The following is a 15,833-nucleotide window of genomic DNA, read 5'->3' on the forward strand; positions in this document are numbered from 1 at the left end:
TGTACCAAACAAAAGGGTACTGTGTTATTAGTGCTAACATTGTTTTTGTGTGGCTGGTACTGCTTGTAAACCAAGAGGATACAAACTGCAGGGCTCGATATTAGCAGTGGCCCGGGACAACCAAGAGTGAGAGTAGGGCCGCCAAAAATTCTGTAAAAGCCCACATTTGGTGGTCCGGTCGGGCTAACAAAATTTTGATAAATTGTGAGGTTTTCTATTGTTTTAGAGCCACCAAATTTGCTTTGCAGACCACCAAGAATGTCACCCCCCCCCCTCCCCCCAAATAAAATAAAAAAAAACGATCCCCAGAGCTGCCAACCTGAACAAGAACATTTCAGTATTTTTAAGGCTGAAAATCAGTATTTTGGTGAGGAGATAGTAAGCATTTTCACAGGAATACAACAGGACAACACATAAACTGAAACTTAAGAAATCAGTATTTTGCATGAAACCATCAGCATTCTTCTCTATTTTAAGTACTAAACATGGAAAATCAGTACTACTTGGCAGCTGTGGATCCCCCATCCATCATAAAATAATAGACCATTTTCACCTCTATCCCTGTACACCATATGGCGGAGGTGGGGATGAGCTACGTTTGACAAATGCCACCGCAATCAATGTAGCGATGATAGCTCCCAGTAGGAACATTCCGATCCCAATACCAGCTGCTGCTCCTGATAGATGAAAGAAAAAAAAGGAAGAAGATATTAAACAGAAATGAAAGGAGAAGTAATTTAATGAGGAAATAGGTCTGTACAAGCTTTTCATGGAAGGTAGTCAATTTTTATATCAAAATTTGATGATTTGTTATATTTGAAGGGAACCAAAACCCAAGAAGAGAATCAATCTTATAGTAAAGAGTAAAATGAGAGGAACAATTAAAACAAGTTTCATCAAAATCGGTTATGATATAAGCAAGTTATGGGAGTTTGAAAACTCTTCATGTACTTTCTATGGGGATCCTCAAATTGGCAAACGTGCTTCAAATTGGCTGATTTTGTGGACAACTCTCCATTTGTTTTGTACACAATTTTTCAGATTTTCCTCATTGTCTTTAAAATTGCATCGTGCCTCCTTCTGAGCACGACATACATGTATGTCATGGGAAAATATAATTCACACCACATATGTCAAGGTCAGGAAGAGATAATGTGAAATATGTATACTAAAGGGGAAAATCTGAAAATTCGTGTACTTGCAGAGTTGTGCACAAAATCAGCCATTTTGAAGCACGTCTGCCAATTTGAGGATCCCCATAGAAAGTACAAGAGTTTTTAAATGTCTATAACTTGCTTATTTCATAACCAATTTTGATGAAACTTTTTTTTATTTGTTCCTCTCATTTCACTCTTTGCAATAAGATTGCTTCTCTTCTTGGGATTTGGTTTCCTTTAATAGTATTGTATATAAAAGAGTTCTTATTTTACAGGGGCTACATTTAGGTGCCACAGTTTAATTTACCTTTAAATCTTATTATTTCCATTGAAGCCCTTGATATATCATTGGGTAACTTATTTCTTTAAATGCAGTTTACTTGTATAAATGTGTTCATTAAATCATGAATTTAATGAGTATTGTAATGACCTAATTTTTAAATGAATATGGATAAAAATGCACACCTCCCAATCCTAAGAGCAAAGAAATAGGAAAAAATTACTAAGAAATTGCAACAAATAGGAACACTTAAAAATTCCCTATTCATTTTTTTTTACAAAATATGAATAAACATATTAAAATGGCAATTCTCTTTTCCCCCAAATGGAAATATTGCTATTTAATAGGAACACTCGGCAGGGTTGCATATGACCAAACAGATTGAGAATAACTAGGAGGTATGATAGTCCAACAATAACCAGGGCTCCACACTAACCCTTTTGTTCTACTGGTCCCACCTGATCATGTCGGACCAGTACATCCCCATTTTTTCCATTTTCAACTGGACCGAACCTAAAATTTACTGGTCCCCAAAAATAAAGAAAAATATAAAAAAGACTTAAGTTTATTTTGCTGTCTTTTATTGCTTATTTTTACCCTCCCCCCTCCCTCAAAACAGTACACACACTCAACACAATTCATGAAAGCCATTTTCTTTAGATGCTAGAGTTATTTTTATAATTTACAAAAGAGAAGAAAATATTTTGTATCAGTTAGATATAACCTTACGGGTCATGTCGGACCAGTAAATCTGGCTTTTTCTGAAAAGTTACTGGCCCGACAGCAATTTTTACTGGTCTGGGACCGTCGGACCAGAGCCAGTGTCAAGTGCTGCAATAGCCTACCTTTTCCTACACCTTCATCGTCAGCTGATGGTGGGTGGAAGTCAAACCGAAGCGATCCTCTCGCAACAATCAGCGTCACATCCTGTAAAATGAATAAGACATATAAATCGATAAAACCATGATGGAAACCTCGACTCTGGTTTGATGGCTGCCGAGTACCAGTGCCTTGGTAGTTGCATACATGGAAAAGTTACCCTAATTCGGTGGATACAAAATACGGTAAGCCATCTATCGTTTGCAGCAGACAGAACAAAAAAGTTGACGCCGATTGCGCGTGCACTTTAGTGCATGCATATGCCGCACTGGCTGACGTAGTTTGGCCGGCGTGCGTAAAATTATGCCGTTTACCAGGGCTAGAAAGTGGGAGAGAAATTTGGCGCATACTTATTTGCAAAATTTAATCCGTTTTCAGTGAATTCTTCCTCCGCTTTTGCCATATGGTTTTCATTTTTGCAATCCAGAGTCACATTACAGCACAGTAGCACTGTGTGCTGCCTGCGCACGATGTTGACCCCAAAGTTAGAAATTGGCCTGTACGCTGAAACCGATCCGATAGATGGCTTACTGTATTGTGAAGCCACCCTATTGTTCATCATGAAATGGGCCCCCAGTAAAGGAGAATTCCTCAATGTACCACAATATCCAAATGTAAGAGTTTAATTTTGCCTTATTTGATGTAATTGTTTATTTCACACTTTGCTTTCCATACTTCACTACCATTTCTATACCATTGTCACACACCTGTTTCTCTCATTCCTTAGTTTCTTCATCACATCATTCCATTGCCATTCCAACTCCATACAGCTTCACATGTTTCTATTGTCATTTTCTCATTTACATTCAGAACATTCTTCTTCATTCATATCATCCTATCTCATCCTCATTGGTTCACCTTTCACCCTTGGTTCTTCCACTTTTCTGGGTTCTTCCATTCTCTGTTTCTCTATTGGTTGAATTTATCATGTGACTTTATTTTTGAATATATTTGAATGTATAATTTGTGAAGGCAATGCCTAGTGAGGTCTGCATTGCAGACCAATAAATCAGAACCCTACTACACTACATTTGGTCAACATCTTTATTTTTGGGTTGGCTTGCTTATGACTGCGAGGAAGACCTGTTAGAACCCCCGGCCACACTACAAACTGGTAGCAGCGGTGTCTCCCTAACTTCAGGCAGAGTTTGCAGCCAGTGATAGCCCTACCAAGCTAATTTCACCCTGCTTCAACTGACATGTTAGCTCTTCCTCCTTCAGTAAAAGCTATTTGCCTCCAATCCTGATTTGTACTCAGCCAAATCTCACCCTACTTCAGGTGCATAGACTTCAACATACTCATCGCGGATTTTAGTACTTCAAGCATTTTGCATCCTGCTTCAAGTCTTGATTTCTCCCTTCATCTTGAATTTTAGCGGAGTAAATTTGTCTACATGTTTGAGTAAGTCTACCACCATTTTGTCAGATATCTTATATATTTGATGTCATCCTTCATCATTTATTTCTCCAGTTATTTATTAGTATGCAACTTTAATATGAGATAGTATTTTCATCCTTTGCATGATTAGTAAGCTCCCTCCTTCATTAAGACACCTTTATGCTGTTTATGAAAGTTGATCACCCTTCTTCATTTACATAAATTTGTACAGCATTGTTCTGGTAGTCTTAATTCATCATGGCAATGTTTCGCCTTGAATTGCCAGAGACTTTCACTGGAGAAGGTCAAGATTTTCACCAATGGGTGAAAAGATTTGAAGTTGCAGTTGACTCAGTAGGCAGTAGTAATGCTCAGAAACATAGCTTACTTCCTTCCAGACTTTCAGGTTCAGCGTTTACTGTCTGGGAAAATATTCCTGATTCTGATAAGAAAGACTTTGAGAAAGTAAAGACAATTCTTTCAGAAATATTTGGCAGAACAACATACTTAACAAACTTTCGTTCTTGTGTTACTGCACGTACTAGACAGCCCCTAGAACCTATTGAAGTATTTGCAGCAGCTATTTCAACGTTAGTTGGTGAAGCTTTTCCCAAGTACGATGAGGAAGCTCAAGATGGAGAGAAGTTTCGTCGCTTCATGACAGGCTTAGACTTACAGCTGAGGAGAAAGCTATATGAACACGGTGTCGAATCTTTCAAGCAAGCCGTTAATACTGCAGTTCGCATAGAACAAGCAACACTTTTGGGTCAGCCTGATAGTACTCAGATTCAAGTAGCTGCTACATCCAAGTCTGAGAACTCAAACGATGCACTCATGCAGCGTATTGCCTCCCTAGAGGAAAAGATTGAAACACTCACAATGTCAGGTCGCTCAAGATCTCCTTCCTCCTTCGAGAAAAGACCACATGACAGAAATTATCATCGGTCACCTTACTCGAGTCCAAATAGGTACTCACGTGGTGATGATAGATCATACCATCGTCGGTCAGCATACTCAAGTCCGACTAGATACTCCCGTCTTGATGAAAGGCCATATCATGGACATCGTTCACCCTCATCTAGTCCGACAAGATATGGGTACTACCACGATAAGAATACTTACCAGCAAGAGAGATCACGTCACAGATCATATCCTCATTCTTATCGTGATTCCTCCCTTCATCGATCAGACTCACCTAGAAGGAATTTCTCGTCGCCCTCACCTAGTCCGACAAGATACTCGTCGCACTCACAGTCATCCTCCTTCAGACCAGATATGCCGAGAAGACGTTCCCCTACTCCGCCCAGAAGGCAACGGAATGTTCGCTTCAACGACCAAGCTGATAGAACTTACCAGGGAAACTACCATTAGTTGGTGATACGGGCCACTCATCAACTCCCACAACTACGGCCCAAGTAAACAAAGAAAATGGATCTGAGTGTTCACCACAACAACCACCCTTCATCCCTGTAATCCTAGACAACACTTATGTCTTGGCATACTTAGACTGCGGATCATACACCTCCCTAGTCAGCAGTGACTTCTACGACTCAATACCAAAGTCTCAGAGAAGCCCTCTAGTGAAATCCACTATTGCAGCAACGTCTGTCACCAAACAACTTCTAGACATCATCGGTACCATTGACACCATCCTACATCTTGGTAATACTACACGACGACATACGTTCATGGTCGCCAGAGGAATAAGCCACCCTGTCATCTTAGGTTGGGATTTCTTTTGGAGAAACGACACAGTACTCTCCACCACTACATTCACCATGCCAGGTGTAACGATACCTCTAGTCGACAAGCACCGTTACCAAGCCCCTTTCAAGTGTAATGTTACACTGGTAGGACAAGTCTCTATACCAGCAATGAGTGAGATACATGTCCAAGGATGACTAGAACCTGAACAACCAGACCTTATCCCGCAAGGATATGATGGTATCTTTGAGCCAACATTACAAGAATATCATCCTGTAGCTGGTGCCAGATCAGTGAACACAGCCCAAGATGGTCTCATCCTTGTTAGACTGGTCAATACATCTCAAGAAAAGGTTGATCTTACAGGTAAAACCACCCTTGGTCATTTCCACTCACTGACCAGTGATCCAGAAAAAGAATACAAGATCTTCGATAAGGTGATTGCAGCTACCCAAGAGGCAAAACCAATCTTACCAGTAGATGACATGCTTTCCAAATCAGACCTTACCAAGGAACAGTATGACAAGACCAAGCAAGTCCTAAATTCCTATGCTGATGTGTTTAGCACATCTGAAGATGATATAGGACAGGCTGATGTCTACCACAAGATAACCACAACAACTGACACACCCATCCGTCAAAGAGCTTATCGCACATCACCTACCATGCGATGTGAAATCCAGAGACAGGTAGATGATCTTCTTGAACGTGGAATTATCGAAGAAAGCCACAGTCCTTGGTCAAGTCCTATAGTGATGGTAAAGAAAAAGGACAACACATACAGATTCTGTGTCGATTACAGAGCTCTCAATGCCGTCACCATCAGAGACTCTCACCCAATACCTCGTCAAGATGATTCTGTTGATGCCCTTTCTTCGTCATCCTACTTCAGTGTCATGGATCTTTCAAGTGGGTATTGGCAGATTAGACTTGACCCAGAAAGTAAAGAGAAGACAGCCTTCACCACCGGTACTGGCTTATATCATTTTAATGTCATGCCATTCGGCTTAGTAAATGCACCAATGACATTTCAGCGTCTTATGGAATCTGTCTTACACGGTCTGCATTGGTCGACTTGTCTCATATACCTCGACGACTGTATTGTGATGGGTAAAAGCAAAGTGTGAAATAAACACTTACATCAAATAAGGCAAAATTCAACTCTTACACAAATAAAAATACAATATAATAATAATAATAACGTTTTATTTACCCAGGGTAGCCACTTCAGTTAGGAAACTGCTCTACCAGCGGGCCCTGCATAACACAACATGTTATCATTACCCTTCTCCAATCTAAATGCTGAGCGCCTAGCAAGAAGGCAGAAGGTCCCATTTTTATAAGTCTTTGGTATGACTCGGCCGAGGATCGAACCCACGACCTCCCGTTCATGAGGCGAACGCTCTACCACTGAGCCACCATGTCCGGTCAATAATGATACAGTGCTGTCACCAGCTTTTTTTTTTCCAAGGCGGGGGGTACATTTAGGGGGAAAAGGGAGACAAAAATTACCAATTCTGATGTCAGGCAGTGCTGCTGCCGGCATAGCTTTTTGACTTAAACAAAAATTGTGGTCGGGGGGGGGGGTGTATTCACACCCTCTGCACTCCCACTGATATACATTATATAAGTAGGCGGGAGCAATTAGTGGATGAGGGTGGGAGGGTTGGGTTAATGGGGAAGGGCGCACAGGAGATGGTCAAGTGGAAGGAGTGGGTGAGGGTGATCTTTGTTAGTAAAGGTGAAACCAGCCACCCCCACATTGGGTGATTTCAAGTCCAGTGTTGGCCTTGGAGTTGGTGTTGGAATTTGGATTGCTTTCCCTAGCTCCAACACTTATTCAGAGTTTGTAAAACTGCTCCAGATCACATCATACATCTGAACAACTAGTGAGCGACTTTTCAGGACCATCTTCATTTTGCGTTTGGTGTTATAATCGTGTAAAAATTGACATAACACTTATACCAAAAGGTCAACGTTGAACTGGAATCACCTAATCAGGGACTAAACCAAATTTAACACCTGGACCCCATCTTACAAAGAGTTATGATTGATCCAATCAATCATAACTCTTTGGAAATCCATCATCGTCATAATTTTTTCCACAGGAAATTTGCACTATATCTTTTGTAAACAAAGAGAAGTACAGCGAATTTTCAAGAAAACATTTAATGCATGAATATACATCATAGTTAGAAAATATTTTGAACATGGATTTTAGATGTTGGCATCGCTTGCTTTCCATAGTTTCAATTGATCTGATCAATAGCAACGCTTTGTTAGAGGGGGCCCTGGATGACTGATTGATATCCTTCTTACCTTGCCATCCTTGGTGAAGTTGATACGGATCGGATCTTTCCCAAGCACTCGTTCTTCGAGGGTAATGAGGGCCTCAGCCAGGTCGGGACCGTGCTTAGGATTGAGGGCGTTCCCTTCAACAGGCGGTAGGCCTAGCATGTCAAAGTAGACGATCAGAATCTCTTCAACACCCTCAGCAGCCTGTAATAAATCAGAAGGTGGAATTCAGAAAGTTAAAGAGAAATTCCAGTAGTTGCAGTAAACACCGATTTCATGAGAAAGTCTGTAAAACCAGGCTTAATTGTCAGCATATCATTGAGGATCTAGATCTGGTACAGTTACATTAACTGAACTTTGTGAAATGTTGAAATCTACACTGAAAAATGTTTAAGCGTGAGTCATATTGATTATTTTGAAAACCGGTGTTCGACAGCTTTAATTCGATCGAACATCGATGCATCGAATATTGAAGGCGGGAAAAAAATTTGCTCCGGCCATCGCGTCGATGCGCTATGCATATGCACTACGCATGCGCACTGACGGTATGCGCTGGCGTTAGCCGGGTGCAGCGTTGCACAAGCAGATGACAGAGCAAAGTTCGTTTGTATTTTCCATGACCACAAAACACACAAAAAAAGGCCGGGGACCAATGCAGAATTCTTCCCAAAATATCTTCAACAATGATATTTGCAGATGACAACATATAAGTTTAAAGTGAAACAATAATAAAGACATGAATCACGCAGAGTCGATCCGAATGATTTTCGGTCAACTAGCATGTGACTAGCATTCGCAGTCCAGACTCGCATTCACCAGCCCCGTCCGCAGCCCCGTACACTCACTCTCCCAAAACGACAGGCATGCTTGTCAGTGCCAGCAAACAATTGCAACCAATGGAGAGCGCTATAACTTGCCTGAGATTGTGTAGTTGGCTCCAAAATGAGTTCCAAATAAATTCATGGGAATAAATACGTAATTTTCTCTGGATGGTCATTTGAATTGCTATTCAATGCTGATATAACGATTGTGAGGAAAGATTGTGGAATATGAGTTATGACGATGTTCGAGAATTAATCCTGATGATGACAATCCATTTTTTTGTTGACACAATAATATTGAGCATGCGATCGAAATAAATACGAATGTTTCGAATCGAGCCCTAAATTCATATAAATTATTACGATTTAACAAGATTTTATGGTCATACTAAGAATATTGACGATGTCAGCAAAGTATGTTATGTTCATATGGAAGAATTAATACTGGCATTATTTCTTTTGTTATTCCATCTCTGGACGTCTTCTCCGAGCTCCGAGAAAAGAAGCACAATGCGCATGCGTGTTCGATGACGTATGACATATTTTCCATTCATGAAATCAGAGCCCAAAGTTGGGCACAAACTAGCTTCAAATTGATGGGAAAAAAATATCAAACGCAATTTTCTCTGTTTTGTCATGTAAAATGTTATATGGTTATATTACGATCTTGAAAAGAGTTTTTGAATGTAGGCAATGTTCGAGAATCAATCCTGATGTGATAATTATTTTTTTTTAGACAAGTGCACTCTCTCGACTCAAGCTGATCGTCATGAGATGTCCGCCATTGAAAATTGAAACGAAATACAAACGTTTCACATCAAGCTCTAAATTCATATCAATGATTATCATATGCAAATTATTGTTAAATATTACGATTAAATAATGTTCTGTGGTCATGATATTAATATTGTTCATGAAAGCAAGATTTATTTTACGTTGATCGCGTCAATCTCCGGCCATTTTCTGGTTTGATTAAAGAACAGTACTGCGCATGCACGATCGATGGCCATGACTTCCATTCATGAATTCATCGTGCATAAATTATCTCAGCACGAACAGACGAGTAAGACTCGAAGTATGATCGGAATAAACTTCAAATTAATGGTGAATAGGCATCCTAATTACACAATCGGTTTCATTTGGGGGGCAATAGAAATCAAGTAAGTAGTAGTCAAGTTGGACATTACTGATATTTTGATGATTGATTGTGTGATCCAAACGAATCGGCCGGCCGACGTATTTTTTTTTTTTCGACGCACCGATTTTGCAAAATCTGCACCGGTATTCGATGACATCGATCGAGCACCGATTTTAAAATCGATTCGACTCAGGCTTAAAAATGTTTATACCGAAGATCCCCAACACAGATAAGCGCACGTGGGACAATGTATAATTATTGCTTAGAGCGTCGAGCCCGACGTTCTACCCGAATCCTGTGCTTATTTGCTGATTTCTCAGCAATTACACAATTTCTTCCAGGATCCTTTGGCACATGCGTTTTATTTATACAGACACTTTGGTGGTCATTTCATTGGATTCTGTACGAACTCATTTTGATATTGTTACCAAAACTAGCATTTACCTTTAAACCCCCCAAAAAAGACTGCCTGAGGGACTGGTTGGAACTTCGGTTCCTGAAATGACGCAAAAGTAACTATTTTCTTGTGGGGCGCAACCCTGAAGCTTCACTACAGGATGACTGTCATTTACTCTATAATGTACAATGTACAGCTAATCTCATTTTAGCTTTCACTACGTATAAGTATAATTTTGCACTTTGTCAAATGAAAATTGGGTTAGATATAACGCATTTTCCATCTTGATTGGATGTCATAAACTCCGTAATGTAAATGTGTAATTAACAGATGATTTCATTTCAACTTTGGCTACTTAAAGTATCATTTTGCACTTTGTCAAATGAAACTTTGGTTAAATCATGGAGCTATTACAGCTCTATGGTTAAATATAATGCACTTTCCATTTTGATTAGATGTCACTTACTCTATAATGTACAATGTGTAATGTACAGATAATCTCATTTTAACTATAAATACTTAAAATATTATTTTGCACTTTTTCAAATGAAAATTTGGTTAAATATAGCACACTTTCCATCTTGATTGGATGTCATTTACTCTATAATGTACAATGTATAATCTACAGATAATCCCATTTCAACTCTGGCTACATAAAATATTATTTTGCACTTTTTACAGTTTTTCAGTGTGAAGAAGAATTGCTCTTTCAGATAAGCAGTTTTTTTATTTTTGGTTTTTGAGACTAAATGACTATTTTGGCTATTTACAGAGAACCTTACCTGGCGACTTATTGGTGGGTTAAGGGTGGTACATGTAGGTCACATATGGAAAGTTTCCAATAAAATACTCACATAAACATTGCCAATACGGCTGGCCGGAAGACCGGAGGCATTAGCCATGGCGTGCTGAACTGCAGCGTAGAAATTGTGGGTGTTGTTCACAATGTAGTTTTTACGGATGTCTAGGTACATGTAAGAGAGAAAGAGAAACCTACTTAAAGTTTGTTATTCATGACTATTTAGCAAAATAAATGAAAGAAGCAGATGAACAACCCCCCCCCCCAAAAAAAAATAGTTTTTTATAAAAAGTAACCAAAATCCTATAATTTTATTACAAGTCTTGCCAAGTTATAATCATTGTATGTGATATTTCATGAAATAATATACAGACAGATTGGGGTATGGTAGTCAACACAAACCTGTATTCATTTAGGCTTATATCGATCGACGGTAATAATAAATGTTTAATTTTGCTGTAGCGGAGGTTAATGTCATCTAACATCCATTTGGTTCAATTTGATCAAATAACCATTTGGTCAAATAATCACTTTGTCTAATCACCAGTTCACGTATGACCAATTTGTCTCGTAACAAGTTGGTCTAATACCCATTTTCTTTTTATTTTTTTTCATTTCGCCTAATTAACACTCAGTCCAATTAGACCGAATGCTATATGGACTAAATGGCTATTGGACCAACTGATTATTAGACGGAATGGTGATTGGATAAAATGGCAATTAGACCATGTGAATAGTGAACGAACTGATGGTAGACCAAATGATAGTAGACGAGTTGGTAATTGGACGAATTAGCATTAGACCATTCGGAAATAAACCTTTCAAATGGTATATGGACTAAATGGCTATTGGACCAACTGGTTATTAGACGAAATGGCAATTAGACCATGTGAATAGTGAACGAACTGATGGTAGACCAAATAATAGTAGACGAGTTGGTAATTGGACGAATTAACATTAGACCATTTGGAAATAAACCTTTGAAATGGTCTATGAACTAAATAGCTATTGGACCAACTGGTTATTAGACGAAATGGCAATTAGACCATGTGAATAGTGAACGAACTGATGGTAGATCAAATAATAGTAGAGGAGTTGGTAATTGGACGAAAGACCAAATAATAAGAGACGAGTTGGTAATTGGACGAATTGGCATTAGACCAATTGAAAATAAACCATCCACCGGCACCTCTCCGACCACTACGTACCCATTCCCAAGATCTCTACTGCCATGGAGCGGCTGTCCTCTTCATTATAGCACAGATGAACATCAAAGACATAAGATGGGATATGATACGTGTAGTGAAACATGTTTTGTATGTGAGTGACGCTGACTGGAAAGCCCCCAACCTGAAAAGAAAACGATAGTAATAATAATTGGCTTTTACATGTAGCGCATTGGAACTTCCCCCAGTTACAATAGGTCGTTCATGCATAATTACCAACCCTCAAGATATTTACGATCCTCATCAATCCTCATCATCTAATCTCCTACAAATTCCAGTTGCTATTAAGAAATCATGCAGGGAGCAGGCCTTTGATAATGCAGGGCCTAGCATGTGCAATTCTCTCCCACAGAGTTTGAAAACCCAGACTTGAGTGACCACCTTCAAGGGCAACCTGAAAACATACCTGTATAAGAGTGCTTTTTGATGGATATTGACTTATTGTTCAGACATGCATTGTATGTAAATAGTTTTTGTTGTTCTGCTCTGAAGCGCTTTGAGCATCTAATCAAGATGGAAAGTGCGCTATACAAATCTCATGTATTATTATCATCAATCTATGATTGTTCAAAGTGCTTCATCATTATCATTACCCGGTCACTGGATTCATAGCTTATTAGCAGCCTGTTTGGCGCAAACTTGCTAAACCAACCACAATGACGGTTGTTTCCTACCGGTACCCAATTAGTACCTGGGTGGAGAGTGGCAAAGCGTAGATGGACATCTTGTCAAGGGACGCTCGGCTATGGTGGGATTTGAACAAACTGCCCTCTGATTCCAAGATGAGAGGCAGAACCGCTACACAATGGTGCTTCCACTACTTATCACAATATGGTTGTTGTTTTTTTGCCTGAAATGTTAATTAAAACCAGCCACAAATTCGGAAGAAGGAAGTGACTTTGTGAACCCGTGAATACGTTTTGAAGCCGCCCAGCGCGAGATAACAGCGTTTACAGTATACTGGAAGGGAAAAGGTTCACAATGTGAAAGTCGCATAATACTCACATCGGCAGTTAATGTAGATTTTAATTGTAAAGGCATCTGATGAACCAATCCTGTTTGATCCGTGCCACTGGTCCAGTTACCCTGTACAAAAATTCATTCACAAAGAATAGGGGGGTTATTCACTAACAGATGAGATCAATTAAAACGAACTGTATAGCTGTGAAATGTCGTTAGAGTGATTTTATAATGAATATTTTTCCAGGGCCCCATCTTACAAAGAGTAACTATGGAAATCCATCAGTGTCATAATTTTTTCTACAAGAAATTTGCAACATGTCCTTTGTAAACAAAGGAGAACACACCAAATTGTCAAGAAATCAATGAACTTATGGATATACATTCATATCTAGAGATTTTTTGAACAAACATGCATTTCATATGTTGACTTTGCTGGCTTTCCATAGTTGTGATTGATCGGATCAATCGTAACTTTTTGTAAGAAGGGCAGAGATCATTACACAACTGTGCTGATTGTATGAATATAAAGATATTTAATAATTACAGAAAAGCTTAATATGCTACTGCAAGCATGTAAACACAATGCTGTATTGTAATATGAATGGAAGTCATAAGCATCAGAATCAACTACAGAAAACAGAAATTTGATGATCATCTTGGACATTCACCATTAAAATATTTATTTTCATTCTATTCAATTAAATTCATTTCATTTTCATTTAATTCCATTCAATTTTATTCATTTCAATTTAATCCAATCCAATTAAATCCAAATTCCAATCCACTTCAATGCAATCTAATTCAATTTAATCCTATGCAATTAAATACAATCCAATCCAATCTAACAGTCCAATGCAATCCAAATCAAATAATTTCTAGAGTGGTCTTACAAGGAGTTCCAACAGAATCAATAATAATAATAATCCGCTTTTATATAGGGCTTAATACATCGGAACGATGTGTCTAAGCACTTTACAGATATATTATTACCCCGGTCATCGGATTCAATCAGTCATTCCCGCACACAACGTGTGCACATCCTCCACTCCCTGGGGAGTATTCCAGTCAGTCGCCTGTGAGGCGCACACAGTACTGGACACGCTACAATGATATTCACATCCTACCGGGTACCCATTTAGCACCTGGGTCGAGAGTGGCAAAGTGTGGATTAACGCCTTGCCAAAGGACGCCAGACCGTGGTGGGATTCGAACACACGAACCTCTGTTTACAAGGCGAAAGTCAGAACCACTACACCACGGCTCCTCAATCTTATTCAATTTCATCCAATTCAATATAATCTAATTCAAGTTAATCATGTTCTATTCAATCCAACCCAATCCAATTTAACAATTCAATCCAATTCAAATCAATCAATTCAATCCAACAGACTGGGTGATTTCAAGTTCAGCGCTGACCTCTTTGTGTTGGTGTTAGATCAATTTTTAACACCAGACATAAAATGGAGATGGTACTGAAAAGTCATTCACAATGTGTTGAGCTGTCCATATTGTGATCATACTTACCCTAGCAAAGAAGTATTCCATGGTGCCGTTCCAGACGAGAGGGCCGATAGTAATACTGGTGGGTGTGATCCAACCTTCCACGTCAATGCCACGTAACGTCGTCTGCAGAAATAATGTCATGAAAAGAATAATGTGTATATATTCATTGTACAGAAACAATAATAACAACAGTATATTGATCCAGAGTAGCCACTTCAGTTCCGATAACTGTTCTTCAGCGGGATGGCTATTATTATTACCCAGGCTTTAGCTGGGCTACGTATATAGGTGCTCAAGCATTCAAGGAATTTCTTCCTACCTGGTACCCATTCACCTCACCTGGGTTGAGTGCAGCACAATGTGGTAAACTTCTTGCTTAAGGAAAACATGCCATGACTAGGAATTGAGCCCATGTCCCTCTGATCGAAAGACAAGATTCATAACCAAAAGACCACAATGCCCACACAAATCATGAATTCTCCAATTTCTCTGGTCGATCATTAACAGGAAAACACACGAATTCCTAGCTTGCGGTCTGACATGTATGAATTCTTGATAATCATAAGGAGGCAGCATAGCTCAATCAGTTTAAAGATAAATTCCAGTTTTGGTAACGATCTCAAAATGACTTTTGATGGAATCTGATATAATGACCACCCAAGTGTCCGTTTGTATGAATAAAAAATATGTGCCAAAGGATTCTGGAAGAAATTGTGTAATTACTGAGAAATAAGCGCGGATTCGGTCACTTCCGTCGGGTCTTTATTCAAGCAATATTAATACACTGTCCCACAGGTGCCTATCTGTGTTGGTGATTTTCAGTGTGAACATTTTTCAGCGTAGATTTCAAGATTTCACAAAAGTACAGCTTATGTAACTGTACCAGATCTAGATCCTCGATTATATTCTGACAATTAAGCCTGGTTTTACAGACTTTCTCATGAAATCAGTGTTTACTGCAACTACTGGCAATTCTCTTTAATAGAGCGCCTGTTTCGGATAATATCATGAATATCAAAGTTAGGGGTTGAGTCCCACTCATGCCGAAACATGTCTAACAAAAAATCTATTGCAATAATAGGCACACATGCATTTTAGGAACTGATCCTGCCCGGTACCCATTCACGTCACCTGGGTTGAGCGCAGCACATTGTGGATAAATTTCTTGCGGAAGGAAAACACTGCTACAGAGTTGCTCTAGGTGTGAATTCAGTTTGGAAAACACTCCATCCATCGGAAAGGATGAAAAAGTTGGTCTCATGTATAGGCAAGCAACAACCTATGCTTGTTAAT

The 15,833-nt window shown here is 39.2% G+C and overlaps 1 protein-coding gene across 1 annotated transcript in view; it reads right to left on the bottom strand.

Moving 5' to 3' along the window:
* Window positions 1-403: 403 nt before the first annotated feature.
* LOC121420013 overlaps window positions 404-15,833 on the bottom strand; it is a 29,303-nt gene continuing 13,873 nt past the window's right edge. Inside the window, exons 8-14 of the mRNA XM_041614534.1 lie at window positions 14,562-14,663; window positions 13,080-13,160; window positions 12,057-12,198; window positions 10,904-11,013; window positions 7,718-7,897; window positions 2,283-2,364; window positions 404-677 (exon numbers count right to left, since the gene is read on the bottom strand). Of these exons, the coding sequence (XP_041470468.1) occupies window positions 556-677; window positions 2,283-2,364; window positions 7,718-7,897; window positions 10,904-11,013; window positions 12,057-12,198; window positions 13,080-13,160; window positions 14,562-14,663 (819 nt within the window). The 3' untranslated portion in view covers window positions 404-555. The remainder of the gene's footprint in view (window positions 678-2,282; window positions 2,365-7,717; window positions 7,898-10,903; window positions 11,014-12,056; window positions 12,199-13,079; window positions 13,161-14,561; window positions 14,664-15,833) is intronic.

Source organism: Lytechinus variegatus, chromosome 8, assembly GCF_018143015.1.
Source record: "Lytechinus variegatus isolate NC3 chromosome 8, Lvar_3.0, whole genome shotgun sequence".
Taxonomy (NCBI): domain Eukaryota; kingdom Metazoa; phylum Echinodermata; class Echinoidea; order Temnopleuroida; family Toxopneustidae; genus Lytechinus; species Lytechinus variegatus.